This window comes from Chamaea fasciata, unplaced genomic scaffold (genome assembly GCF_029207755.1).
Source record: "Chamaea fasciata isolate MVZ Bird 193981 ecotype frontalis unplaced genomic scaffold, bChaFas1.0.hap1 SCAF_9, whole genome shotgun sequence".
NCBI lineage: Eukaryota > Metazoa > Chordata > Aves > Passeriformes > Sylviidae > Chamaea > Chamaea fasciata.
The window spans coordinates 32,259,881-32,286,705 of record NW_027094094.1 but is presented as its reverse complement, the minus strand read 5'-3'; the positions used below and the strand labels follow the sequence as shown (position 1 = coordinate 32,286,705).

The 26,825-nt window shown below is 52.1% G+C and overlaps 1 protein-coding gene across 3 annotated transcripts; it reads right to left on the bottom strand.

Annotated features, from left to right (window-relative positions):
- Positions 1-232: 232 nt before the first annotated feature.
- Positions 233-26,825, bottom strand: PAPSS2 (3'-phosphoadenosine 5'-phosphosulfate synthase 2). Of its 3 annotated transcripts, XM_066191730.1 has the most exons (13): positions 26,757-26,825; positions 13,163-13,268; positions 11,530-11,765; positions 10,679-10,817; positions 10,298-10,416; positions 10,073-10,186; positions 9,318-9,429; positions 5,990-6,195; positions 5,161-5,296; positions 3,901-4,169; positions 2,603-2,832; positions 1,315-1,415; positions 233-1,067 (listed from the first exon to the last, which is right to left on the bottom strand). In XM_066191730.1, the coding sequence occupies exons 1-13, from the start codon at positions 26,775-26,777 to the stop codon at positions 1,057-1,059; spliced, it is 1,800 nt and encodes a 599-aa protein (XP_066047827.1). In that variant the 5' UTR covers positions 26,778-26,825; the 3' UTR covers positions 233-1,056. The 3 variants fall into 3 exon arrangements, with proteins under 3 accessions (XP_066047827.1, XP_066047825.1, XP_066047826.1); XM_066191728.1 differs by having other exon boundaries at positions 233-1,415; XM_066191729.1 differs by lacking the exon at positions 233-1,067 and having other exon boundaries at positions 1,323-2,257.

Below are 26,825 nucleotides of genomic sequence, written 5' to 3'. Positions count from 1 at the left end.
TCAGCATCTGATCCTGCCTCTCTGAAAGGAGGAAGAGCCTGATCCCTCTCCCACAGCTCCAGGGACAGCGGTTCAAGGGCAGCATCGCCGAGGCTGAGCGAGTCTGCAGCAAAGTTCCACCCAAAAATCACCAAGCGAGAGCTACTTACACATATAAATATTTATTTGTACTAAAAGCGAGTGTTTCGTAGAGTATTGAGTTCAGAATATATTAAATCATGAGATGCATCAGTTGAGGTACAAATTCCAGTCTCATGTCTTTAATAAATAGACTACAAACCCCCAGCCCATGTGTTTTAATCAGAGGTAATCAGGACACTACGCTGGTTTAAAACGATGATACAACAGCTGTGACCACCTGGAATTACTGGGGGGGGGGAGGGGGCAGGTTTCAACACTGGGTTATTTTATGATGAGCAGCAACAGTGCTGTTTCACTCCTTCAAAATCCTAAATGGGAATATTGCTTCCTGCCACAGGGCCTGGCTAGATGAGGCTGCTGCACTGGCAGCTCCCATGGAGGCGGCAGCATTTGCCTTGGGGTAAAACACAGCTTTGCTCCAAAGACTTAAAAAAAAACTTTAAAAAAAAACCACCCCAAAAGCCCTTTTGCCAGGATATTTTCCAGTCACAGACGAAGCCTGGGACACTGTGCCCTGGCCACAGCAGAGCCTGTAGCTCACAGTACCCCGCACCACAAGCAGGAGCGGGTTGAGTTTGCTGAGCGTGGATCCACCTGGAATTAAAACTGGAGCACAAGAAGAGAGGAACGCTGATTGCCCTCCTCTGGGAACACATGGCCACGGGTCCTGGGGCAGCTGCTAAAGGCGGCCAGGTGCAAAGCCCATGGAGTGAGCCCGCCGCTGTCTTCACCAAGCGCTGGGTTGTTCTCCTCTGCGGACACCTCGCAGCCGGGGAGTGTCCCGCTTCCCGGGAGTGCCCAGGGAAGCTCCCCTGTTGTGTCCCCTGTTGTGTCGCTGCTCCGTCCCCCCGGAGGCCACCGCAGGAGCTGCGAGTCAGCGGAAAAGCCTCAGGCACGGCACAGGCAAAGTCCATGTCAGGATGAGGCTGGGGAAGGAGATAAAGTCCGGGGTAACTTTCCACAGCCAGAGCTGGGAGCAGCACCGGGCGCCGGCTCTCGGCTCAGCACCAGCACCGCACAGGGCTGGGGGGGCCAAGGGCTGTCCTGCCATCCTCTGGCTGTCCCCAGCAGCCTCATCCCACAGACATGGAATAAATCAGGTCACCTGCACCCACACAGGTGTGGATGAGGGCAGGAGCTTCAGCCTCCTCTCAGCTGCCTCTCCAGACCCACCTCGCGCTGTGTCTTTGCTGTTTTGCCTTGGATCTGCCTCTGGGATGGGAGGAGTGTGGGCAGAGGGGAGAGGGATCCCATCCTGCCACGTGGGAGGACACCTGAAAGCACAGTGACAGCATTCCTGACTTTTCCTTGCTGTCCGGAGCTTTCTCAGGGATCTCAGGGCTTTATGGTGCCTCCCAGGACAGGTTCCCCCTCTGGGCTGTGAGTGCAGGGATCACCATGGCACAATCTCACAGACAGCTGAACTTGGAGCAACAGGAATGCTCAGCCCAGGATTTGTTTGACCAAAGGGGTCAAGCAGGAGGAAGGAAGCAAGGAGGCAGTGAGGAATTGGCTCAGCCACAAGGAACTGGCGGCGGTCACAGCTGATGTTAAACAGTCCGTTTGTAAAAAAGGGCATTAAAAAGATTCTGCTGTTAATTAGCAAAAACTGTCTAAGGCACAACGTGGAAAAGGCACTTGTTCATTTCTGCTCCAGGCAGGATAAATCCTGGTCTGAGGTCCCTCCTCTGCACTGGGAGCTGCTGTGTGGCCCTGGCAGCACCACAACGATCCCGGTGGCGCATCCTGGCGCCAGCCAGGAACGAAGGGCCTGCTCCCCAGCCCTTCCAGCTCCATGGGGACACTCCCAGCAGCTTTAGGGGGAGAAGGATCAGGCTCAAAGTATTTCTGATTGGTAAAAAAAACACTCTGCCCCAGGTAGGAAAATCCCAGGGTCATGCCAAATGATCTGTGTCACAGGGAATCAATCGATCATTGCTCACTCTTAATACAGGTATTTTTAGGGAGGAGGAGTTAATTCTTTTTTTCCAGTGACTGGTAGTAGGTGGTGAGGACTTTCCAGGCTTTGGGGGCCATGAAGCCGTCCGGGGGGTTTTCCCCTTCCCGAGCCAGCTTCCTCATGCGTGTTCCTGAGATGAAGTCAAAATCGTCGTGCCTGAGCGAAACAGAGACAGGTGACATCAGCACAGGTGGCCTGAGTCACCCCCCAGGGTTCCTCATCCCAGAGGAGCTGGAGCATCCATAACACACTTCCCAGCTGTGGGCGGCTGTGTTTCTACTGCCTCTCAGCCCCCATCCCGTGCTGCTTTTCCTCCCTGGTGGCATCTTGAGTTTCACGTGGCACCTGGGAACAGCCCTTAGAGGAAAACACGGGTGGCTTTCCCAGGTCCTCCCCCCATTCCTCCCCTTGGGAGGAACATGGCTTTTCCCTGTCCCCTGCCAAGCTGCAAGCCCACAAACCCCACGTTCTGAAGAAGCCAGAGCGCCGCTGCGGCGTTACCTTTTGGGATCGTAGAAATCCATGGCTCTTTTGAGCTTGTTGTAGGCGGCCACGCGGAAGGGGATGATCTCCACGGAGGTGAGGCCGGGGGCCATGCTCAGCACCTTCCCGCCGTGCGTGGGCTCGTACAGGTCCTGCTTGGTGTCGGGGTGCGGCATTCCCGCCGGGTCCCGCCCCACGATGTAGAAGTTGGCCCCCGCCACCATCCGGGCCCGGCAGTGCCACTGCACCTGCAGGGAGGGACACAGGGGCTGAGGCCTGAGAATCCCGTGGGAATTGGGCAATGTTGGAACCCCGGGCGCTGAGAATTTTAGACTTTCTGACCCTCAGGAGAACACTGCATTTGACCTGAGGCCGTGGAAGAGGCTTCCAAAATTGAGCGAGAGCACTGGGGTTATGGGTGGGTAGTTTGGATAGAAGTGTGTGATATCACAGGGTGGAAAACTTAGAGTTTAAGGTTTTAGGATATAGTAATAGAGATATAAAACAAGATGGAGGTTTTAGGGCAGAGGCTGAGTCCTTCTTTTTCACCTCCTTCTTCATGGGTCTGGGTGATATTTTGTAATTGGGTAGAAAAATCCGCATTGCGGGCCACGGGTGGTTGGTTATTGGGTTAAAAGTAAAAATAATCTAGGTGTCATTTCATAACTGGACAGTTTGTGCTTAAAAGACCTTGGAAAGAGTTGGAGACAGAACCATTTTTCACTCTGTTAGCTAGAACTCACAACCTGTGAGACAGTACTATAGATAACAATTAATCAACATCTGAGTCTGAACACGAACTATCTCTCGAGAATTTAATCCCAGCTCTAAACAGAGAATAAGATAACAAACCCACAGGGCTGGGTCTCATCTGGTGGCAAACGGAGGTTGCAGTTTGAATTTTCGATGTGCCCAAGTGGTGCCCCCCAGCACAGGGAAGGGGAGGTTTAGTATCTGCCCCTTTCGTCCCAGTGATTTAGGGACAGAAGGGAAACAGTGTGCCCAGTCTCAGCCACGACAGACCTGTGTGTGCCCCTGGGGGCAAACAAATGAATGTCCCTGCCTGCCAGAAGAAGGTGAAGCCTGTTTCTGGCCCTTCTCCTCAGCCCTCCACGGCCCAGGAGAGGATGGGAGCTGATGAAGCCGAGCTCTGTGGGGTGAAACTGCAGCAGCAAGCACAGGCAAACCATGCAGGGAGCCAAGAGTGAGGACACAGCTTCCCAGAGTTTTCCACGGCAGCACAGGCAGGCTGGGAGCACAACCCCCAGGGACAGCCTTCCTGCCTTGCCCTGCTGAGCAGCCAAGGGCCGAGTTACCTCCGTGGGGCCGGCGTAGAGCATGGGAGAGGGGAAGATGGCCACGATGGTCGACTTGGGGTCCAGGACTTGCTCCTCCAGCACGGCCGCGTGCTGCTTCATGCGCCACTCCAGAGGGACGTCGTCGTCCTTGGTCCAGCCCCCCAGGGGGTGCAGCAGGAGCACGGGGTTCTTGTAGCCCCTCTCCAGGAGCTGGCGCCGCGTGTCCTGCATCAGCAGCGCGTGCCCGTTGTGCACCGGGTTGCGCAGCTGGAACGCGAAGACGGCGTCTGGAAGGAAAGGGGCAGGGGGTCACGGGGCTCGTTCCCACACTCTGAGCTTCCACACAGCTGTGAGAGGCCTGTGTGAACCCTGTCCCAGCTGTGAGACCTGCATGTGCACTGTCACAGCCATCACAGACCTGTGTGTGTCCTGTCACAGCCATCACAGACCTGTGTGTGTCCTGTCTCAGCCATCACAGAGCTGTGTGTGTCCTGTCACAGCCATCACAGAGCTGTGTGTGCCCTGTCACAGCCATCACAGGCTTGTGTGTCCCATCTCCACATGAGCAAAGCCCTGAACAGCTCAGCTGAGTGTTTCACACACGCACATTGCCCTGCCGAGGTTATTTTCACTGCACTCCCTTCCTCTGGGGCTGATTTCAGCCCTGTCAGCTCTCCTGCAACGTTTGTGCACAGCACTGGACACCTTCACTGGTGTCTAAAGTGATCTGTCACCTCCCCAAGCTCAGTGGCAACTTCAGGAGGGCCAATGCTCTTTCCCCAAAATGAGGGTGGGTGTCTGACCCGTGCCAGCCTGCTGGGACCACACTGGATGGGGCTTGGAGCAACCTGGGAACGTGGAAGGCGTCCCTGCCCATGGCAGGGGGTGGAATGGGATGAGCTTTAAGGCCCTTCCAACCCAAACCATTCTGGGATTCTATGGCACAGAGAGCTGGGAGGAGACACCTGAGCTGTGCCCCAGGTGTAAAGGCCAAGAATGTCAGTGCAGGGAGGATGTGACCTGCCAGGGGGGACGTGAGCAGGATGCTCAGCACTTCCCAGTCCTCAGAGCAGCCCACTGAGGACACAGCCCATCACAAGCACTGCCCTAACCAAGGAGACCCTGTGCCCTGTGTCCCCTTTACTGCCCACCCCCCAAACTTTTGGGAGCATCCAGAAGCCACCTGGAAGTGCTGTGAGCTTGACAGCAACTCAGAGATCGCACCAAGGCCTGGTGGGGAGGGAAGAGCCCTGTCCCTGGTGTAACCAGGGCACTCACCAGCGTTCATTTCCCTGAACTTCTGCTTGAGAGCCAGCGGGGTCAGGCGGTACTGGTCCAGCCCATCATTCCATTTGATCTTCTCCAGGACCTGCAGGTCTCCACCAACCAGCCAGTCTCCACTCTCCATCACCATCTGGGAATCACACACACCTTCAGTGCAAAGGGGATAGCACACTCCTCCTTCTCCCAGTCTCCTTTGAAAAGTGTGAGGCTCAGCCCCACTGCAGGATGACCTTCCCTTCTCTCAGGTGGAAAACTTCATTGCAGGGACCAGGTGAGCTGAGTGTCATGGGCAGCAAAACCTCACCAAGTGGGGCAGCAGCCACCCAGTTCCCACCCAGCTGGGTGCTGGGCTCCTCTGGCAGCCAGCAGTCTACAGGAAGGCACAACACCTTCCTGCACCTCCCTCTTTGCTCTTTCCTCCTGGGAACACGCAGGAGGAATGAGCCTGTTGCAAGGCACGTGTCTGCTGCTAATAAATTAAATGAGGAATTTTAAGGGAGGGGAAAGAACTACCACACCTGCAGCCTTTGGAAGCAGAAAGCTCAAGTCACTGCCCAGAGCAGAGCCCGGAGCTCTCCCTTTCCCAGGGATGATGCTCCTTGTGCTGCCATAGACTAAATGAGAAGAGAGGAGCTGTAAAACCATAACAACCCTGTTGGATGCCCGTAGGGGAGAGCCAAAAAAATCCAGTCCTGCCTGCTCGGGATGGGCTGTTTCCCAGCAAGAAGCTGGGCTGGAAGCACAGACAGGACCTCAAAACCCTGGAGAAGTTCACTTCTCCAGCCCTTGCCCACGTTTCGCCCCCAGGGAGGGCCGGACCCACCTGGATGTGCGGGTGTCGGGGGCAGGTGGTGCCCCAGACGCGGGCGCAGCGCTCCTCCTTCCTGTGCGCGAAGAACTCGGGGCTGCGCAGCACCGCGACCCGGCGGCCCTGGAAGCTGAGCGCCAGCGCCGCGCTGCCCTGCAGCCGCTGCTTGTCCTCCGCCGACACCGGCAGCACGATGGGGATGCTCAGGTTCACCACGCCGTCTGCAGAGAGACACGGAGAGGAGTTCAGCGCCCTCCGGCCGCCGCTCGTCCTGCGGGGACAGCGGCAGCACCGCGGGGATGCTCCGGGTCACGGCCCGCGGAGGGGAGGGGGTTGAACACTGGAGAAGGGGTTTAACCAGCCCCGGGAGCGCAGTAAACAGAGGTTTTCGTGGAAACTCAGTCATTGCAGCAGCTTTTCTCTGTGCTGCTAATGAATAGTGATGTCAGCGGGATGTAAAAGCTCCCTATCCGAGGGCCAGAGATGTCTCCAAGACACCTGGAGCATCTCATTAGCTCCTGCACGCTCCCTTTCCCTGGTTCTCTTCTTCGTTAGCTGCTTGTGAAGGTGAAAAGTTTCGATGTGCTTGCAAAATGCAACCCTGGATTGAAATTGAAAAATTGACTGAAAAATTTCAGTGCATTTGGAAAATGCCTTCTCCTCCAGGAGAACCACCCCTGCGGAGATGGCTCCAGTCTTCCCTGGAGAACCCCATTCCCTGCACACCTCCTGGGCTGCCTCTTCCACCACACTCAGTTTTCATTTGGGTTTTATGTCTTTTTTGGGTTTTTTTCCTGGCTATCTCTATACCGCTACTCCTCCTCCTTTACATCTCTGCACTGCCCATGTTTAATTTGTGTGAGTCTGTAAGAGCACACATAGTTTCTAATTCCAGTGTTGGCCCTAAATAGCTTGAAATCATGTTGGTTCTAACCTAACTCTCCCAATTTCCCAGTGTTCCACTGAGGTCCTCCCATTTCTCCTTGGATATTCCAGCGTTAATCCAGGAGAATCAGTCTCTTCGATGGGTTTCCAGTCACAAACAAATCACTGATTCAATTTGTTCTGATCTGGCTGAAATCAGTTTGGACCCTTGAGAGTCTTAATTTGACGATTTTGACTATGATATAGATTTTTACTATAATTTTTTTTTTAATATTTGCATTTACTTTAAATTCATGACTGGGTATCATTTGTCTGTCAGGCAGCAATTTTCATGAATAATCATCATTATATTCACACGGGATCTAATCAATATCAACTTCATACATTTAAATCATATTAATAATGATCAGTCAATGAAGCCAGCACAGGAAGAAAAAGCTGCATTGTGAAACCAACAAATGCTGCTGAAAACGAGGATCTTCGGGCTCCATTTCCAAATGCAGGATGGAGAGGTAACAAAAGATCACTCCAGTGCAGGTAATTACAAAATTACACAACTGGGATCTTTGTGCAGACTGGTCCCTAGGACACGGGGTGTGTCAGGCCACGTCAGAACTGCCTGGATCATGAACGGCTGTAATAATTTCATAATCATTTCAACTTTTTTTTTTCTTTCTTTTTTTTTTTTTCTGGTAAATCTCAAAAAAATTATAGCCAAAAAGAATCTTAATTGAGGTAATTTGTGGAGAGCCTGAGAACAGTTCCATACATACCAGCTACCAAGCGCCTCTTTCCTGGGAGAACACAAACATAATGAAGACAATTAACGCTCAGGGGCACATTACGGAAACTATTTCAAGACTCAAAACGTTTAAAAGCTCCTGGTGGCGTGGCAATGGTCCTCCATGGTGCTACCAAAGCCTCACACTGAGTGGCACCTCCACTGCCACTGTCACCCCTCCTGCCACTCATGGGTCACTGGTGCATTGCTGCAGATCCACCCCACTTCCTGGTGGCCCTACACAAAGCACATCACCCACCTGCTGGGGCATCCAGGAGGGTATTTCCTGCAGAGCACTGGCTTGAACACGTGCCCCCAAAAAATCACGGGAGCTGCCCAAACCATCAGTCAGCCCAGGGAACAAGGTTCGTGCCGATGGCTCTGGGAAGAGCAGGCTCAAGCCTCTCCTTGGCAGTGCCATGCCTCAGCACCATGAGATGGAACCCTCCACCACTTCCCAAAGCTTGTCCAGGAGCACCTGGTGCTCTCTTTCCCACTCAGATGTCACCCTGAGGGTCTGACCACACCGATGCTGGGTTTGGAGACCCCCGTGGGGACAGGTGGAGACAGGGTGCACCAGGGACTGATGCTGCTGCCCCCTGCTAACGCAGACCTCGCTCTGGAGAGCTCATCCCCCTGCAGAGCTGCTCTCCTGGCCTTTGTCCCTGCTCCCCAGAGAGCTTTACAAACCCGGAACATCTGCCCACAGAGCTCAGAGGAGATGTGCTCAGGGATGTCGGCAGGTTTGGGGGGGCCACCCCAAAACCAGACACGCTCTGGGAGGAGCCTCCGGCACAAAGTGCGGGGCTCTGGAGCAACGTGGCCATCCCAGGGCACTCTGCGACCTCCCCAGGCACAACAGGCAGCTCAAAGACCACAGAGGAGGCTCTGATAACAGGGACATGTGCTTCTGAATGCTGTTTGCACACTGGGCAGGAGGTGAAAGGCTATGGCGTGTCTGGGAGCAGAGCCCCCACACAGACACTCCCGCAGTGCAAAGTGAGCAGTCCTGAGCTTTGCCTCGGCTGCATGGTGCCCAAATCTGAGCAACAGCAGCAGGTCACTTCCCTGTGTGACCACAGGATTGCCTAGAAGGCATGCAAGGCTCAAAGGGACTTGCTCACCCAGATCCCCGAAGGCAGAGATCACTGCCAGGTCTACAAACCCCAATGTGAGCACCTCATGTTCCGGTTGAAGTCACAGCAACAGCATCCACAGCTGAGAAACAGGGTGGAAACAGCTGTGTCCTGTCTCAGCTGTGGATGGTCATCACCTGAGCCCTCTTTGCCTCTTCCAGGGATGAAGCACCTTGAAGAGGCTGCTAACGCATAGATAAATCAGATTTACTTCAAGCTGCCATGTTGGAGAAGCAGGGAAATGGGATGGGGGGCAAAACCAGGCTCTGCTCCTCTTTCCAAGAAGCAGCTGCCTTCTGCTCCCACCTCCAGCTCAGCCTGGCAGCCTCCCTGCTTCCCTGGCTTTGGGTTTTCATGTCTATTTACCCTGGTACAGTCAAGCACAAGAGGCACACAACAACTCCCAGAAGGTTTGAGCAGCACCGTGTGGGATGTCAGAGCTGTGAACCAGGGCTGTGGCCACAGCAGGGTGACCTTGGCCACCTTCGGGAGCCCTGGGGTGTGCCACAAGGCAGGACAGGAGGACACAGGGGATCCATACCGTTGAGCAGGGTGCCAAAGTGCAGCACTTGCAGGTACTCTGCCTCCCGCATGAATCCTGTCAGAGGAGTGGCCCAGCCTTCGCTCAGCACCTGCACCCACTGCAGATCCAGCTGCAAAACAAACCCAAAGGGTTGTTTTGTGACTCCTGTCACATTCCTGTCACCATGTCAATGCTCAGATGTTGCTTTTCCTTTCCATCTGCTGAAACAGCATTTTCATTTTGTTTTGCTTCTAATACAGGACATTCATAAGGGGGAGAAAGACATGGGGGATGTAGCTCAGGGCTTTAAGCCAGACTCACACACTTGCACAGCACAACTTAGAATCCCAGAATGGTTTGGGTGGGAAAGGACCTTAAAGCCCATCACATCCCACTCCTGCCATGAGCAAGGGACACTTTCCACTGTCCCAGGCTGCTCCTAGCCCTGTCCAACCTGGCCTTGGGTGCTTCCAGGGATCCAGGGTCAGCCGCAGCTGCTCTGGGCATGCTGTGCCAAGGCCTCCCAACATCCCATCTAACCCTGCCCTCCGGCAGTTTGCACTTGTGGGGCTGTATGAACAGAGCAGAGGAGACTGACACCCTGCATCACAGGGTGGAGGCATGGCAGAAAATGGCTGAGGATCAGGATCCCACCTCAGCTCGCCATAAACCACAGCCACAAAAGGTCAGGGCCATCAGAGGAACACAGGCCCCCCTGGAAGCTTCCACCCTTGGAGCAGCTAAGCAGTGCCAGAACCTGTGTGTGACAATACCTTCGTGATCTCCACCGCTGGCAGCTTCTCTGCCTCAGCCCGGACACTGCTGAGTTTATCCTCAGGCACAAACAGCTCCAGAACATCCTTGACTGAGCCTGGGGGCACAATGTTCTGAAAGACAGAGACAGGCAGCACTTGTAACACGCTGGTTCTTACCAAAAAGGCAATGCCCCAGAGCAGGGTTGCAAAGCTACCAGCGATGGTGACGTGGAAGTGACCCACCTGTGCTTGGAGGAGCTCCACGACCTGCTGGATGCACTCAGACACCGACGCGACGTTTGTTTTCAGCACCAGCTCGGGAGCTTCGGGTTTCTCATACTCTGAGTCAATCCCCGTGAATCCTACGGACAATTAACCCCCAGAATTAAATTTATTTAATAGAATAATCAGTCCCTTAGAGCCAAGAACACTATGCAAACAACCAGGGGGCATTCAACCATGCTGGGCACGAGTGACACTTGTGACAGTAAGACTAGGGGAACAGGATCCCCTTGTGCACTGCAAGGGGCCTTTAGACACCCACCCCTACGTGTGGCACTGCCAGGACAAGGCATCCAAAGCTTCGGAAAGCAAAAGGCAAAGTAAGATCTCACTCCTCCGTACCTTTGATCTCTCCAGCTCTTGCCTTCTTGTACAGGCCCTTCACATCTCTGCTTTCACAAATATTTAGAGGAGCATCTACAAAGATTTCAAAGAAAGGAAGTCCAGCTGCCTCATGAATTTTCCGTGCGTTTTGACGGTCCTGTTGGAAAAAAAGATGGGAAAAATCTGAATTGCAGCAAAAAAGCCTCCTTGGATTTTGACACAAGTAAATTAATCTCTCTTAAAGATTTATTAAATGTACACTAGTTCTAATAAGGGGAGTTTTTTATTTCATTTCCCTCCTTCTTTTCAAAAATACTTTAAAAAAAATTGTAAAAATCCAGAACTTCAATCTGTTTTCATTTTTTCCCATGCAAAACCTCAAGATCTTTTCATTAGGCAGTTCAGCAGCACTTTAGATTGTGAATAATTATCTGCCCTGTGTCGAAACGGTCAGACATCATGATCCCAGAGGTCTTTTCCAACCTCAATGATTCCTTGATTCTACAAAAAAAGGAACTGCTTGCATCGGCCTGATAACAGCAGCTATGGAAGTAAAAATCACAGTCAAATCTTCTTCCAAAAGAGCAGTGACAACTCTAGGACGGGCTGCTGCTTCTGTGACTCTTTTCTGCCTCTGAGGAGTTAATAGCAGGGAGATCTTAAACTCCTCTTAGCTTTCCATCAGTTTGCAACACTGAATTTATCCAGCGAGGTCACTGCCCTCTGAGCACTGAGCACGCGGTTGTGTGCCGGCGGTGTTCCACGGAGCATCCGACAGTGGATTTGGGAAACCCTCTCCATAAACCACCTTCACCACCTGAGGTGAAGCTGAGAAGAGAGCAGCATCTCTGGGATCTTCCAGAGCTTACCTTAGTGAAGGGAGAGATGAAGCTGGTGATGCAGACGAGGCCGGCGTCGGCGAAGAGCCGCGCCACCTCGGCGATGCGCCGGATGTTCTCCTCGCGGTCCTGCGCTGAGAAGCCCAGGTTCTTGTTCAAGCCGTGCCGGACGTTGTCACCGTCCAGGGAGTAGCACGGGATGCCATGAGCCACCAGGTACTCCTCCAGGGCAAAGCCAATGGTTGTCTTGCCAGCTCCAGAAAGGCCTGGGGGAGGGAGCAAAGTGAGGGGTCAGGTTGGAGGTCAAGAGAGTGAAAACCAGAGTGCAACTGTGACACCGGCGGCCAAACCCCTTCTGTCTGAAGTTCCCTACCTCATTCCTTCCTAAAGGAAGTTGGATTCATCCTTCACAGAGCCCTTTTCCACCCTGATTATCGAAGGGGTGGCATTAATGCTGTGAGGAAAGCATCTACAGCCCAGCCTCTGGAGGGGTCCAACCCAGCAGTGCCTCTCCCTGGGCTGTGCTGGGACACATGAGTTCCAGGAAGGAGGGGAGGTTTGAAAGGATGCTGCTTCCTCCAGGTCGCTCTGCATCCTCCTCTTCCTCCCCCTGCTCCCACTGTAAAGAGCTAACTGCTTTGCCATTCTGAACCCAAGGAGAGGCTCTTGCTGTAACCATGTGGAGTGGGACAGGCTCCAGCAGCAAAGGCTCATCTCCTTCTCTAGGTGTGTATTTCAAAGAACAATCACCAGCCAGGCCAGCTCAAACCTTTCAGACACAAGATTTTTGCGTAATACTCAAAAAAAGAAGGAAATTGCCTTGGGTAGGGCTTTTGGCTTCAGAAACTATATAAAAGCAGATTGTGCTCTTCAAAACTGAGGAGGAGAACAGAACAGAAATGTGCTTGAATCCAGCATCTACAACCTAAGGTGACAGGAAGACAAATCCAAACGTCTTTACAAATCCTTCAAAGCACGTCCTACAACATCCTCCAGCAGCCAAAGAAAATGCCAAGATTTAACAAGCAAAGGAACAACTGGACAACGGGCAAAAGACAGACTTGGCTAAATACTAGAAATGAGAAATGCAACTGTCATTTCTGGCACCCCTTAAACCCCAAACAATGAGTTTATACTTCAAGGCAGAAGAGAAGGGCTACAGAACAAATGCAAGGGATTGCTCCCAACATGACTCTGTGGCTGGGAGTGTTTATTCTCCAGACAAGGTGACTGCCTCGTGCTGCCTCGAACACAGCACACCTACATGTCCCAATAAACTTCCCACCGCTCCTGAATGAAAACATCCACGTTTTGGACAACCCTGGGTACGTTCCACTGCCAAAGACTGGCTGGATTTGAGCCAAGGCTTCCTCAGCCACAGTCTTGGGAACAACAAGTGCTACCCCGAGGGCCTCTGACATGTTCAAAGGAGCCTGATAGCAGCTGGGAAGTCCATAAAAACATTAGTTATGGGCAGCAGCTGCCAGGGAGAACATCTTGCCGCGCCAGCACCGCGTGTCTGCGTTTCCCACGTGGGGATGTTTTGCAATTCCCAGCTCGCAGGGAATGCTGATGTTTCCTGCAGATCCCAAATCCCCACCTGCCAGCCATACCCGTGGAGTTTCACAGGTGAGGCCACGCTTTCACACCCAGACAGAAATACCTGTGAGCCAAACCGTGCAGCCTCGGAATCCTCCCCTGGTGCCGACAACTTGTCCTCTCTTACTCCTGCTGACATGATGGGCTTGGTAAACCACGTTGGTGGCTCCCTGAGAAAACAGAGTAGAACAAAGCACTTCTGTTACCTTTTGCTGCCCTCAGTGCAAAAGGAAATCTCGGCTGGGACAAACAGATGGGAGAGAAACGCAAAATTCATTAGTGAGCCAGCACGGTGAACTCTGGTGCTTTGGTGTGAGTTGGATTTCTGTCTCAGCAGCACAGACTCATTTTTTGGAGGCTCTCTGCCTCTGGCCAGGGTGTTTCTGGTGGTGATGCCTTCATGCCAGCAGGGAGAAGGGAGAAAGTGACTGGCTTTGCTGCAGGAGCACTGCCAGGTGACTGATCCCCCTGCGGGTGGGCAGGACACAGAGTCTGGGCAGAGACACCCTCCCTGCCTTCTCGACAATTTCAAACACAGACAGACTCACCTATTATTTTAATCGGGCTTGCAAAACAAGAGCGACTTCAGGTGCTAATTTACTGGCTGTGTAACTCGAGAACTGCAGCTGGGGCAGGAGCAGGGCCGAGCTGGGCACGCGATGGGATGGGATGGGAGGCAGAGGAAACAATCCATGTGAATTCCCAAGCAAACAAGGCACCAGCACAATGCTGAGCCAGAGGCCTGAATTCTGGTGCTTCCTAACGTTGCTGACCCCAGAGTCTCTGCAGGGCTGCAGGTGAAACAGCCTGGCTGTGGCCTGCAGCTCCAGCAACAGCACCTCCACAAGGAATGTTCCGCATGAAATATCCGCAAGACCTTGTTATTTGGGAGGATGATGTTCCCAGCTGAGGCACGCAAGGGAAAGAACATGGAGGGAACAAGGATATAAATATATCCTGGATACACATGCAGAGTGAGAGAGAAGAGAAGGTTGCACAGAGACTTCACAGAACTTTCCAGTATCTGAGGGAGCCTATGGGAAGGCTGGAAAGGGACTGTTCATCAGAGTGACAGGACAAGGGGAATGAGTTCAGACTGAAAGAGGGGAAATTTAGGTTAGTTATACAGAAGAAATTCTTCCCTGTGAGGTTGGGGAGTAGTGCCCAGAGCAGCTGTGGCTGCCCCTGCATCCCTGACAGCGTCCATGGCCAGATTGGACAGGACTTGGAGCAGCCTGGAATGGTGGAAGGTGTCCCTGCCCAGGCCAGGGGGAGGCACTGGATGGGTTTTAAGGTCCTTTCCAACACAAACCAGTCTGCACTTCTATAAAAAACCCAAAACGTCTCTAGACCTGCCCCTGAAAAGGTGAGTGAATGCTACACATCCTGTGACTCAGAGAATAAAAGATAAATAGACTTGATAGCTGCGGTTTGTTCCTTTTTTTTTTTGCTTTTTGTGGTTTTTTTTTTGTGGGGGGTTGTCAAAAGTTTGGACATTTTGAGCTCGCAAAGGCAAGACAGCACCACCATGGATTAATTTTGTCCCATCCCCAGGAGTTCAGGCTGTGTCCTGCAGGAGATGAGCCACGATAACGTCCGTGCCTCGGGAAGATGCAGGATCTGGCACATTCCTACACGGCTGATGTAAGGAGATTGTTCTGTTCTAAGTACAGGTTGCTGTGCCATAAATCTGCGCTGTGTGAGCATCTCAGAGCTCTTACTTTGCACGCTGGCACCTTTGGGAGCTTGGGAAAGCACCGCTGAGGGCATTTTTGCAATTCAGCAACACTGTCACACCTCTCCCACCTGCTGGGAGCTCCAGATGGTACCAAATCCCTCAGATTTTTCTGCTCTGTGCATAAACTTCTCAGGAAACTCTTCCCAACCCAAAGCAACTGGATGGCCGGGCTGGGAGCTTGCTTAGCTGGGAATGGGCTCTTCAGTGGGAAAGACCAACCTCCCACCTCATCATCCACCAGCTAGGAATGGTTTGGGAAGGCAGAGTTCAAGTGTGGTGGAAGGGAGTGAAGGCACTGGGAAAACTGATCGTTAATGGCCTGAGAGCAAATCCTGGAGAGATTTTGCCTAGGAAGAGCACATCCTGCAAGATGCTTGGTAGGCAGAGAGCAGCAGCGGATGGATCAAATGCTGGGCTGTCCCATCAATTTGATTCTCAGGGTTTTAACCCTATCACTGCAAATCATACAAATTTAAGTAGATAATCCATTCATCAGCACAACATCAACGCCTGGATGTTGGGCCCTAAAGCAGGGACAGTTTAGGACACTGGTAAGCATGTCTTGGAATAGTCTCAGGCAAGGAAATGAGGTTTGGGAGAGGAACTTCTGACTTATAATTCAACCCCAAACAAGGCTCCAAACAAGGCAATAAATGTCCCAGCAGCATCTCCAAAGAAGGGCCGTGCACCCCTGCCAGACAGATGGTCAAAGATGACACTGCCACACTGTCCCCATTCCTTGGAAATCCGCTGTTTGGCCCTGTCTGGATGAGCTCAGTGCTTAGCCCACCCTGCCTTAGCTCATGCAGGAAATGAGAAAAAAACAAACACATTGCTCCAAACCTTGGACTGAGGCCGCAGCGGGCCAAGAAACCAAATCCTAACTCTGCTTTTGGTCTCCCCTCCTACTGAACCCTTCTATGAGGTTGGCAAACAGGGGGAGACCAAGATCTTGGCTGTCTTTAGGCCTGTCTTTGACTGAGCTGCCTGGCAAGGGTCTCTTGGTTTAGTTTCCAAAGTGAAGAAGCTTTCCATCAACTATCCTGGTGAGACAAGGTGCTGCCCTGCTGTGTGAAAGCAGGTTAGAGCCAGAGGCAGGAGGCTTTTCCTGAGTGATGCTCCTGAATAAAGAGATGTGGCCTCGGAGACAGGAGAGTCTTGCTGGAAATCAGGAACCATCAGTGTCCTCTGCTCTGAGAGCCACCATTGCTCAATTCACAGCATCCAAAAAAGTGACCTCAGCTCCTCCTGAGGTAATTGGCCCTGGAAGGGAGTAGCTGTGCTTGCCCACATAAATTAAGTGTGACTACTCGAGGAGATCTTATCAGGAAGCATCTTCTCATCTGACAGTTAAAAGCATGAGGTCTGTGGGGCCTCTCCCAGACACCACGGATGTTTGTTGGGAGCAGAACCACTGCATATTTAATAGAAAATGCACCAGACAAGAAACATTTATAATCATAGACTTTTAGAGGTGTTAAGGCTGGAAAAGACCTTTAAGACCATCAACCCAACACCACCACTGTGTTCACCACTCAACCATGTCCTCAAGGGCCATATCCACATGGTCTTTGATATGGGTTTTTTGAGTTTCCAGGGATGGTGATTTCACCACTTCCCTGAGCAGCCCATTCCAATGTTCTACAACCCTTTCCATGAAAAAAGTTTCCCAATATCCAATCTAAGCCTCCTCTGGCACAACTCGGGGTTGTTTTCTCTCATCCTGTCCCTGCTCCCGGGGAGCAGAGCCTGAGCCCCCCTGGCTGTCCCCTCCTGTCAGGGAGTTATGCAGAGCCTCCTTTGCTCCAGGCTGAGCCCCTCCAGCTGCCTGAGCTGCTCCTCACCAGAACCCCTCCCCAGCTCTTCTGTTGCCATTTTGGGTTTAGGGTTGTCCCAACAAATTGCACGGATGTTCTGCCGTCTCCCACTAGGAATTCAAATATAAACTCTGGCCCTCAGGGCAGCACCTCCTCCTGCCTCCACATCCCCAGTTCTTCACCCAGCACCTCCGTGGCTGCATCACGAGTGGGAGCATGGCAAGAACCGACTGCAAGTGCCACGTTCCACAGCTGAGGGGTGGAAACAAAGGACAGACGAGAGCTGAGCAGGACATTCCAGAGATCCCCTGAGTGCACACAATACCCCCAGGCCAACCCTTGCTCAGCCACCCAGAGCAGGCAGAGCTCTGTGATGCTGCAGAAGATGAGCCACCAGAAAGCCATGCTGGCCGTCGCCGTGTCCCATCAGCTCCAAGCCCGTGTCCTTATGCTGCCCTTAATTCACCCCTGCCTGCTGCAGCTGGCACAGGCACGGACCTGGAAGCTGTCCAGGAGGCTCAGCTCACGGCAGGCTGCAGCAGCATCCCGCTCTGGAGAGGGACTGGCTCTCAAAAACACGGATCACACCGAGGCTGTGCAGCACCGCGCGGTGAAGGGCACGTTACTCACGCGTCCGGCTCACTCAGCACCAGGACCTGCATCCAGCTGGCAGCGCTCAGGGCCCCGGGGAAACCCTGACCCAACAGCCGGGGCAGGGTCAGGACTCCCCCAGCTGCCTTTTTATTTATAGGGCAAGCTCACAGCACCAGGAATATGATTCATTTTTTTCCACCCGAGCGTTTCACACACGCCCTATTTCGGTACCGCAGCCTGGACACGTCTCCAGGAAGGAAAAATTAGATCAAAATAAAAATAGAGGCTTTCGAAATGTTTTCAGCTGATCCTATTTGCAAATGGTAGAATGGGCTTTTAAAATGATGGAATGATCAAGCAAGCTTTCACTTGCACAGGCAAGCAGTGGGATCAAGCACATGGAGGGATTATTGGGGTGTCCTGTGCTGCGTCAGGAATTGGACTTGGTGATCCTTGTGGGTCCCTTCCAGCCCAGGAGATTCTGTGATTCTGAGTTTGAAGTCAAACGCTTCCCCTAAGCCTCAGGAGAGTGAGCTACCCTATCATTAAAAAAACCCTCCCAACTCCTGCCAGTTACCGAAAAAAATTAAAAATATTTGTGCATTTGATGTATAAAAACTACACTTCTCAAAATTTTTTCCTTAAAAAATTATTGTCTTCTATGAGACCTGCTCTGGCAAAAGGGTGACACTGTGTCCACAAGCAATCAGGGGGGAAAACATCCTGTAAAAGAGTCATTTGCTGAAGAAGAGTAAAACTGATACTCCAAAAAAAAGGAGGAAGAGAGGAAAAAGGGGGGTTTTGTCTGTTGAAGCAAAGATTTGATTACCATCATATTGAAAAACAGTGGAGAAACCTTGGCATCTCTTACATCCTAGCGTAGCTTTTGTAATCCAAAACCTATGGACTTTCCCCAAGTATTCATTTACTTCGCTAAGGCAGGAAAATGCTTCAAACCCCAGCCCCACTCTTTCCCAAGACAAAACCTCAGCAAGGCAGAGTTACCCTGGAAATTTTGCCTGTTTAACCCCTCAGGACGCAGGCCCAGATGGGGAAGTGGGACCCTGCAAGCACCTTTTGTACTGCCCACCTTCCTGCTCCCATGCTGCTGTCCCACCACCTTCCTGCTCCCGTGCTGGTGTCCTCCTGTTCCCTGCCCATGGGATGAGTCTCCTCTCCCAGCACCCGGAGGTGGGCAGGAATGCTGTTGTGTTTTCTCTCCAGCCTGAGCTGAGCAGTGACAGTGTCCTGCTGAGGCTGAGGGGCTGCCAGCATTCCCTGTCCCAGGCAGGATGCTGGACTGGGATCCCTTTCTCCATCCCGTGCTCTGAATAAAGCCCAGCAGGCTCAGTTTCTCCTTGGCACTCGCTGCCTGTTCCTTTTGGCATCGCCCCCGGGGCCCTGCCAGGAACATAACACAGAAAAACCTCAAGGAGAGCAGCAGAGCCATCCCAGTGCCCTGAAACAAGCAGCCTTTCAGCCTGGAGACAGACAGCTGGACATGCCAAACCCCACTAGCACACGAGATTTTCAAGCTGCTGTTAAGCCGAAGCCGTGTTTTCTTAAGCCACAAGAATTTCTGAGCTCTTAGCAAGACCTTATTTGCTGATGGCAGCTCAAATACTTTTCTCTTGGCAGAAATTTGCACGGCTTGGGTTGTCACAATCAAGCTTCAGACAACGCTGGCACACACAAAAAAAAAGAGAAGAGAATCAACATAATCAGGCTCGTGTTCCAGTAACTTCACAAATCAGATGCTGATTTCTGCACTGTGAGCCCAAATCAGCAGTTGGGTACTGAAATCTGCCTCTCTGGAGGCTCCCAGCTCAGGCGTTTCCTTATCTCAGAATGAGATGATGTCACTACTCTCATTTCCTCGATGCAGAAAAGCCAGTGACTCATTCTGTGCTCCTACATTTTTGGGATAAACTTGTAAGGCCAGGACAGATGTTATAAAAACAATCTCCTCCTGCCCACCCCCGCCCCCTCTGTCTTCATTCCTAAAATCTCAAGGGACAGCTGCAGGGGCAACAAATATTTAACAAACAAAGCATTTTGTCAGGCACTGACAAAAAAACCAATTTAAACACGAAACCCCTGCATGGTTGCCCAGTGTTTAATAACCAGAGCAGTTCTGCTAAATGATCTCCCCCAGCTGAATCTGCCTGAGCAGTTGGGCCTCTGCTCCTTTTTGCAAACAATGGGTTTGACATTGCAGAACTGCCTTGGTTTGATGCTGCCAGGAAAACCACCCAGAACACACGGCCCCGCTTCTCTACCTTCTCCTGGAGACAAAGATCCAGTTATGGAAAAGGGAAACTCAGTCCCTCAGATTGCAGGGACAAGAGGAAAAGAGGGCAAAGGTTCAGATTCTGACTACACATTAACTTCTGTATCAAAAAGATTTCCAGGTAGGAATTGTATCCACATGTAAATACTTTGTTTTCCCCCCTGAATATGAGATTCAGGAATTTAGTTAGTGGGTTGTGGTTCTCTATGGTAAATATGGCACTGTAGTACATGACCTGCCTCCTGCCGTGGCAGGACAGGCACCCTAAACCTGAGAACAGTCTCAATGACATGGGGAGGAGATACCCCTTTTACCATGCCCAACACATCCCTCTCAGGAAAGAAATCCTCTGTCTTTAGAGAAGCTCCTGTGTTTTCATAAGCAGCGGGAGCAGCAGAGGATCTGTGTTTCAAGCAGTTTCAGGTTTTAAAATACATCTATTTCTGAGCCCAGGGAAGGGAAGGGAGCTGGGGAAGGGGCTGGAGCCCCAGGAGAGGCTGAGGGAGCTGGGAAAGGGGCTCAGCCTGGAGAAAAGGAGGCTCAGGGGGGACCTTGTGGCTCTGCACAACTCCTGACAGGAGGGGACAGCCAGGGGGGGTCGGGCTCTGCTCCCAGGGAACAGGGACAGGACAAGGGGAAACGGCCTCAAGCTGTGCCAGAGGAGGCTCAGCTTGGACAGCAGCAGAAATTTCTGCATGGAAAGGGTGCTGAGCCCTTGGCAGGGGCTGCCCAGGAAGGTTTGGAGAGCCCATGGCTGGAGGTGTCCAAGGAAGGGCTGGAGGTGGCACTCAGTGCTCTGGGCTGGGGACAAGGCAGTCTTGGCTTGGGACAGGCTGGACTCCATGGGCTGGGAGGGATTTTCCAGCCTCAATGATTCTGTGATTCTATAAAAGAACTCATTCTTCTGTGAGGCTTCTCCTCTGCAGGACCTGGTGGCAGCCTGAAAGGGAAAAGCTGGACTCCAGCCCAGGCTGGTGGGCTCTCAGTGCTGTGGCCACACGGTGCCTCTCCCTGCCTCAGGTTGGATGCCCAGCCTTGAACCTGGCGTCTTGCACCCCATGTGCCTGACTCTGCAGTGGTCAGTGGCCACCAGCAGGCCACGGGACACCTCTCTGCACCTCAGCACCTTTTTTAGGGTTTTCAAAGTGCAAAAGCAGCAGCAGAAAGGAGCGCAGGGGAACTCAGCCAGACACACCACACAGGACACGGTTAAATGGGGGAACTTTGCCTGGCGAGCCAGAAGTTCACTAGGCTGGAAAAAGTCATTACAATGAATTCATGGAAGGAAAGTTCATCAAGGACTATCAGGAGGAAAGGCACAGCCTCTGGTATCTCAGGTCATAAATCAGTGCAAATGGGGGGACAATGCACTGCTGTCCCAGCCATAAAGTCTTTCCTGGCTCCCACTCTCGGTTGCTGCCGGGTACGACAGACAGGGCTAGATCTCCCCCTCACTCAGCACCTCCTCAGTCCCCTCAGAACTCCTGCTGGATGAAGACAGGGCTGTTTTCACTGCTGCACGACTGAATATATCCCTTTGCAAAACCAGCTGCAGGAGAAAAGTCCAAGTTGAAGACTTCAGGAGGGTGAAGTTTTCCCAGCCCATCTCCCTGTGCATCTGAGCCCTACAAGCTGCAAGATGGGCTTTTCATGGGTGAGTGCACACAGGGTTACACAGACCCTGGCTTAAGTCAGCAGCAAGGATGTTGGACTCTTCCTGAACCAGTGGCTGCTCAGCATTTCCCCCACCCCTCCCTAAAGCAGGCAGAGGCACAGCCCTTACTCGTTCCACGCTGCTCAAAGGCTGGTCCAAGGACAGTTCCACATTTTCCTTGAAGATTATTGTTAATTGGTCGCTCAAAAGTTCATGTAAACTCCCAGCATCTCTCAGAGGGTGGCTTCACCCTCAGTTTTACAGCCACAGAAGGGCAGTGGTGAATAGGACCAACAGCAGACGAAGGCTTCAGCTCCCACAATATTTAGGACATAACCAATGACGCATGTTTGAAGAGCAGCCTGGACTTCAGGCTGCACCTCTGAGACATCCCTCACATCCATCCCCAGGGTCTCAGATCAGCTTTCCAGAGATGCAGTGAGCTGCCCCAGCCATGGCTGGGGGGACTCATCATGCCCAGAGGCAGGTGCCCAGCTCAGACCCCCACAGCAACCCTCTAAAAAGCCCCTCCTCTAAAATTACTTTTCCCCCCTCTTCCCACGCTCACTGGCAACACAGCCTGATGATCTTCCCATCAGAAGGGCTGGGCAGGCCTGAAAAATGACCTCCCGCCCAACCACACACTTTGCGCCACAATGGGAAGCTAAAACACAGTTTGATATCGAAGAAAACATTTTGTTCTGCCAGAGAGGCCACGAAGACCTCCAGGTCAGAAAAGTCTTGGAAATGTAGGTGCAGAGGGTTGTTTTCCAGCAATGCACAGAAAAAGCTCATCTCAACAACCCACCAAATGCTGCAGCTGACAGAAAATAAAATCAAATCTGTGTAAACCAGCTCTGCTCTCCAAACACATTTTGGCACCCACTCAGCAGACAAAGCTTTTGACACACGGAGCTGTAACTGAGCCAAGCTGTGAGCTAAGGAGCAAAGACCACTCTGGGAGGGACAGGAGGCAGTGCTAGCAAGGAACTACCAGCCCCACAGGCAAATCCCAACTTCCCGCGTGGCATGACGCACACCCGGGGCTTTTTTGCATCCCTCCTTTTGTTAATGATACACCCATGTAAATTTTCACTTGGAAATGATTAAGCTGTAAAACCATTAAGGAGCTATTTCTCACTCCCTTCAGCAGTGACACCCTGGTCACGATAACAGCAAATTCATAGATGACAACCTGAATCACACAACCACCTTCTTAATGGATTTTTGAGGAGCAAAGTGTATGTGCAGCGTGACAAAAGTACAGGTTCAAGTATTCACACAGGCCCTGCACGCCAGTTATCTTTTGGGGGCACGTACAGCTGTAAGTTTATCTAAAACACCTGGTTTCAGGTTCAGATAGGCAAGGGGTTTTCATTTCTAAAAGGCACCCTCCAGGACCAACATCAGCCCAGTTAAGATTTAAAAAAAAAAAAAAAAAAAAAAAAAGGCAAATATGCCAGTGTTTGTCTTGAAAACCCTCCAGAAAAATAAAATCTCCTTGGCCTAAATCTAAGCTGCAGCTGCAGTGCACATGTCTGGGTAGTGTGGGGTCTTCAGCATCATTTGCTGATTGACTAAATGCTCTTGCAGGGGCACGGATGGAAACCTACACCTGTGTTAAGGGGTTTTGGCATGGACTTGTGACTGGCTGTGACTTGATGTGCGCAGCCTGAAAACCAGAGGAGGCTGGAGTCTGTATTTCTGCCGGAGTCCAGCAGCAGGACAGGAAAGAACACACTGGCTCGAAGTGCTCCCACCCAGAGCTGAAGGAGTTACAGCCTTGGCCACCACCAGCAGAGGTGCTCAGACCACACCAAGATGGTTATTTAATTCCCCAACCCCTGGAGGGCTCAAGCACGGAAAGGAGAAGGCATTCATGTTTAGGAACCTGCAATTTCTCCTGGCTTTTCTTCCCTGAAATCCCCCAAGCTGAACCTGCCTGCTCATACAGAGCAGAGTGTGGTTATTAAACACTGGTCTGGCACACTGGCAGCCCAAGTGAGTGAAACAGCAAGGCGGGGGAAAGAGACTGGAAAGGGAACTTTCTAATAGCAAAGGGCTTCAGAAGAAATTGGCAGAAAAGGGGAGAAAGTTCTAAATAACAAAGTAACAAAAGTCAATCACCTCACTTTTCCACGGTCTTCGAAGAAAAGAGATATAAAGCAAACAAAGTAATAGAAAATAAACCAAGAAATCCCAAGCATGCAATGAGCAGCTGGAAAACAATCACCTTTGGATGTTGCGGCGCAATGAGTTGGACGCCGCGTTCCACGGAATAAATCATGCTGTAAGAGCAAGCAGCTTGTGGCTCAGTGGATAAAACATGAGTTTTAGAAAACTCACTTTCTTGAGTGACTCAACGCAGAGCAAGCCACACTAATTCCCTGAAATCAGGGCTTTGCTGCCCTGTCCCCTAGGCAATGTCACTGTGATGAGCTACTCAGAACTGCTTTGAAAATAAACATCTTTCAAGTTGTTTTGCTCTTTACGTTCAAGGCAAGAGTTAAGAGGAAGTGTGAGAGGAGATGAATGCATGGTTTGGGTGTTTTAATAAGCTTTTTCCTTCATGTTGCTTAGCAATTAAATTGATGGAGATGCACATATGTTCCTGCTCTGCCTGGGGTATCACTCAGTCCATCTGAACTCTGCCCTGCAGCTCCGGTTTTTTTCAACAGGAGAGTAGTTTTTAGGCAAAGAAACTAAGCCTCTCCTCAGGGTTGACATCTGATCTTGTGGGTTTGTTTCTCCTCTTTAAATAAATTTAAATAAGCCCACATCATTTGCACATAAGCCCTGCACAAACACAAGTGAGCTAGCAGAAGTTACAGCTCTGTGACTCGCTGGGCTGGGGAAGCACATCCTGCTGCAAGCCAGGGATGCCTCACCAGTCGGATTCCTGGAGACGCTGCTGTGAGAGCAGGCAGGTGACAAAGCTGAAACACCTCCCCCGAAAAACAGTTTCGGTTCTGGGCTCTCATTCTCCCCAAGCACCTGCGAGAGCACCCGAAGAGAAACTTCACTGGCCGGGGGCAGGACTCCCAACACCTCCAGCCCATGAGATGCGCTGAGCTGCACTTTCCACGCAGCGCTGGGGACACAGAGCCACGCAGGCGGTCACACTGCCAGGGCAGGGCCGTGCCCGTGGCTCTGGGCTCCGCGGCAAGTTTCCCTGGAGCACAGTGCATCATCTGTGTGCTCCCGCCCGGCAGGAAAATGCCGCTCGGCGGGCACGGGCAGCGAGCGGCGGAAATGCCGGCGGGGCCGCAGGTGTGGGGAGAAGGATTTGCTCTTTCTACAGAGCTCAAAGAACCCCTCAACCCTGAAAGCCACGCTGTGCAAGAGCCCGCACAATAAACAAGGGCAGGCCCACAGCTCCACCTCCCGCCCTGCACTCTCGTCACGGTGTGCCTGCTCCCGAGGGCAGCGTTTGCCACCGAGGCACACAGGAGGCCTGTGTGAGGGACACTACGGCTTTGAGGTCACCATCACAGACCCTTCTCCTGCCCAAAAAGTCAGTCCTGAAACTGGCCAGAAACAAATGCTTTCTGTCGGTGAGGGCTGGGAACAGGAGGGCACTGCCTGGCACGGTAGAGGGCTTCATGCCTCTTGCGGAGTCAGGAGCAGAAATGAGGAGAGCACGAAGTGTTTCCATATTAACCAGCCAAAGAGAAATTCCCGCACACCAAGACCGGTCCTCACACAAGGCACAATTAAGGTGCCACGTTCATTTCATTTTTAAGGATAACACATGCAGAAGGGAAAAAAAAAAAAGTTTTCTTCTTTACACCTTACCATATTATCAATTAATAAATAGGTGTGCAATTAAAGCATCCTCAAACCAGATTCAAACTCCAGAGAGCATTCAGGCTGATTTTAGGATTTAAGTCCCGGACTTCTAGTTATTCAGTTTGCAAAATGAAGAGCACTGTCAAATAACACAGTGGTCCATCTCACAACGGCTGGCACTGCTGTGCCTTTCCAAACCTGACAGCTGATCGACATCACCTGCAAAACCCAGCTCTGGTGAATAAAGCTGGTACCATCCAGCCTCACAAAACCTGGTCTGTGGGACGAAGATTAACACACCGCCCACATCACGAAACTGTGACAAAACGGAGGTTTTAGCAGCAACAAGGATTTTTAGGAGTAATAAGGATTTGTGTTACTGGGAGAACGAAGAAGGGGCAACAGAAGGATGATCCCACTGCTGTATCAACAGAGATCTCGACAGGATAAATTATTGTGTCTCCATTTTAAAATGGAACTAACACCTTCGGCTGTTGCAGCTACAACAGTGTCGCGACGAACCGTCTGTGGGCACAAAAAAAGGTCAAAGGACCCTGAGCAAAGTGAAATTCCTTGTCCATGCCTTTGATATAAACTGGAGATGGTTGAAACCAAGAAGCTGCTGAGGTTGCAGTTCAGAGAGAGAACTTCCTTTACACTCTGTGCAACCACATCTTCCTGGCAAGGGACGGGAAGATCACTAATGGGACATCACCGTTTCACCATCACTCCCCAAACCTCTTGTAATTAGCGAAATCACGCCTTTTCTCACTCCATCAGATACCTGGCAGATAAGCACACAAAAATCCGCCTACAGCTGTCAACCTGATAGCATCTGTTTTGACAGCCCCGGCACAAAGGTCAGCCACAAACTCGCTTATAAAGGTCATTTTTCCAACCCAGAGTGGAGGCAAAGGAGAGGGATTGTTCTGGAAGTTCAGTAATGCCTCTCTCCTGTCACAGCAATAAACAGAACTCCCATACACAGCTCACGGCCCGCACCTCCCCTGCCTGAAATAATCCCTAAACCACAGGTTTTTGCGTTTCCAAGAACACCTCGCCGCACAGGCGCGCTTTGTTCCGTGTGGTTTTGGCTGCATTCCTCCCCGGACAAATTACCACTGTGTCCAAAATGCATCAAATCCATCGGAAAAGTTTAGGGCAAACTTTTAAAAAATGAATCAAATCAACCAGCAAAAAGCAGCCCGAAAGACTTACGTCAAGATTTCTTCTGGTTCTGATTTAAAACCTGGAAAACGTACGCACAGCCAGAGGGACCCAGAGCTCCCATCCCAGATCCAGGGAGTAGGGGAGGGCAGCTGGCAAGCGGAACGCGATGTCTGGCTGCGGCTATGATTTGCAATTTTAATTTCTAACCGAACTGTGTCCTGGCTATGATTACTTTGCTGTGCGTGTTCCAAAGCGCTGGCTGTGCAGCGATGCTGAGAGCGTGGCGGTGACCGGCTCACCAACTCCTTGTCCCGGCTGGGACCGGGACAGAGGACGCCCAAAAAAGCCACGAGCTCCGGCCCCGCCTGGAGGCGATCCGCCGGGACCGAAGTCGGGACAGGTGCGGGATACGGCCGAATGCCAGCGGAGGATGCGGGATCTTCCCGGCCAGCGCGCCCATCCCCGCCGTCCCGAGTGATGGATGGGCTGGCCAACTCCCGAGCGCTGCCGGCACGCCCCGGCTGCCGCTGCCCGGGGATCCCAGCGCAGGAGAAGGAGAGGGATCCGCAGGGACCGCCCGCCCCCCGCTCCCCGGCGCGTCCCTACCGTCTGCTCGCGGCTCGACATGGTGCTGCGGCGCCGGGCCCGGCGGGCCGGGGCTATAAGGGCTGCGGG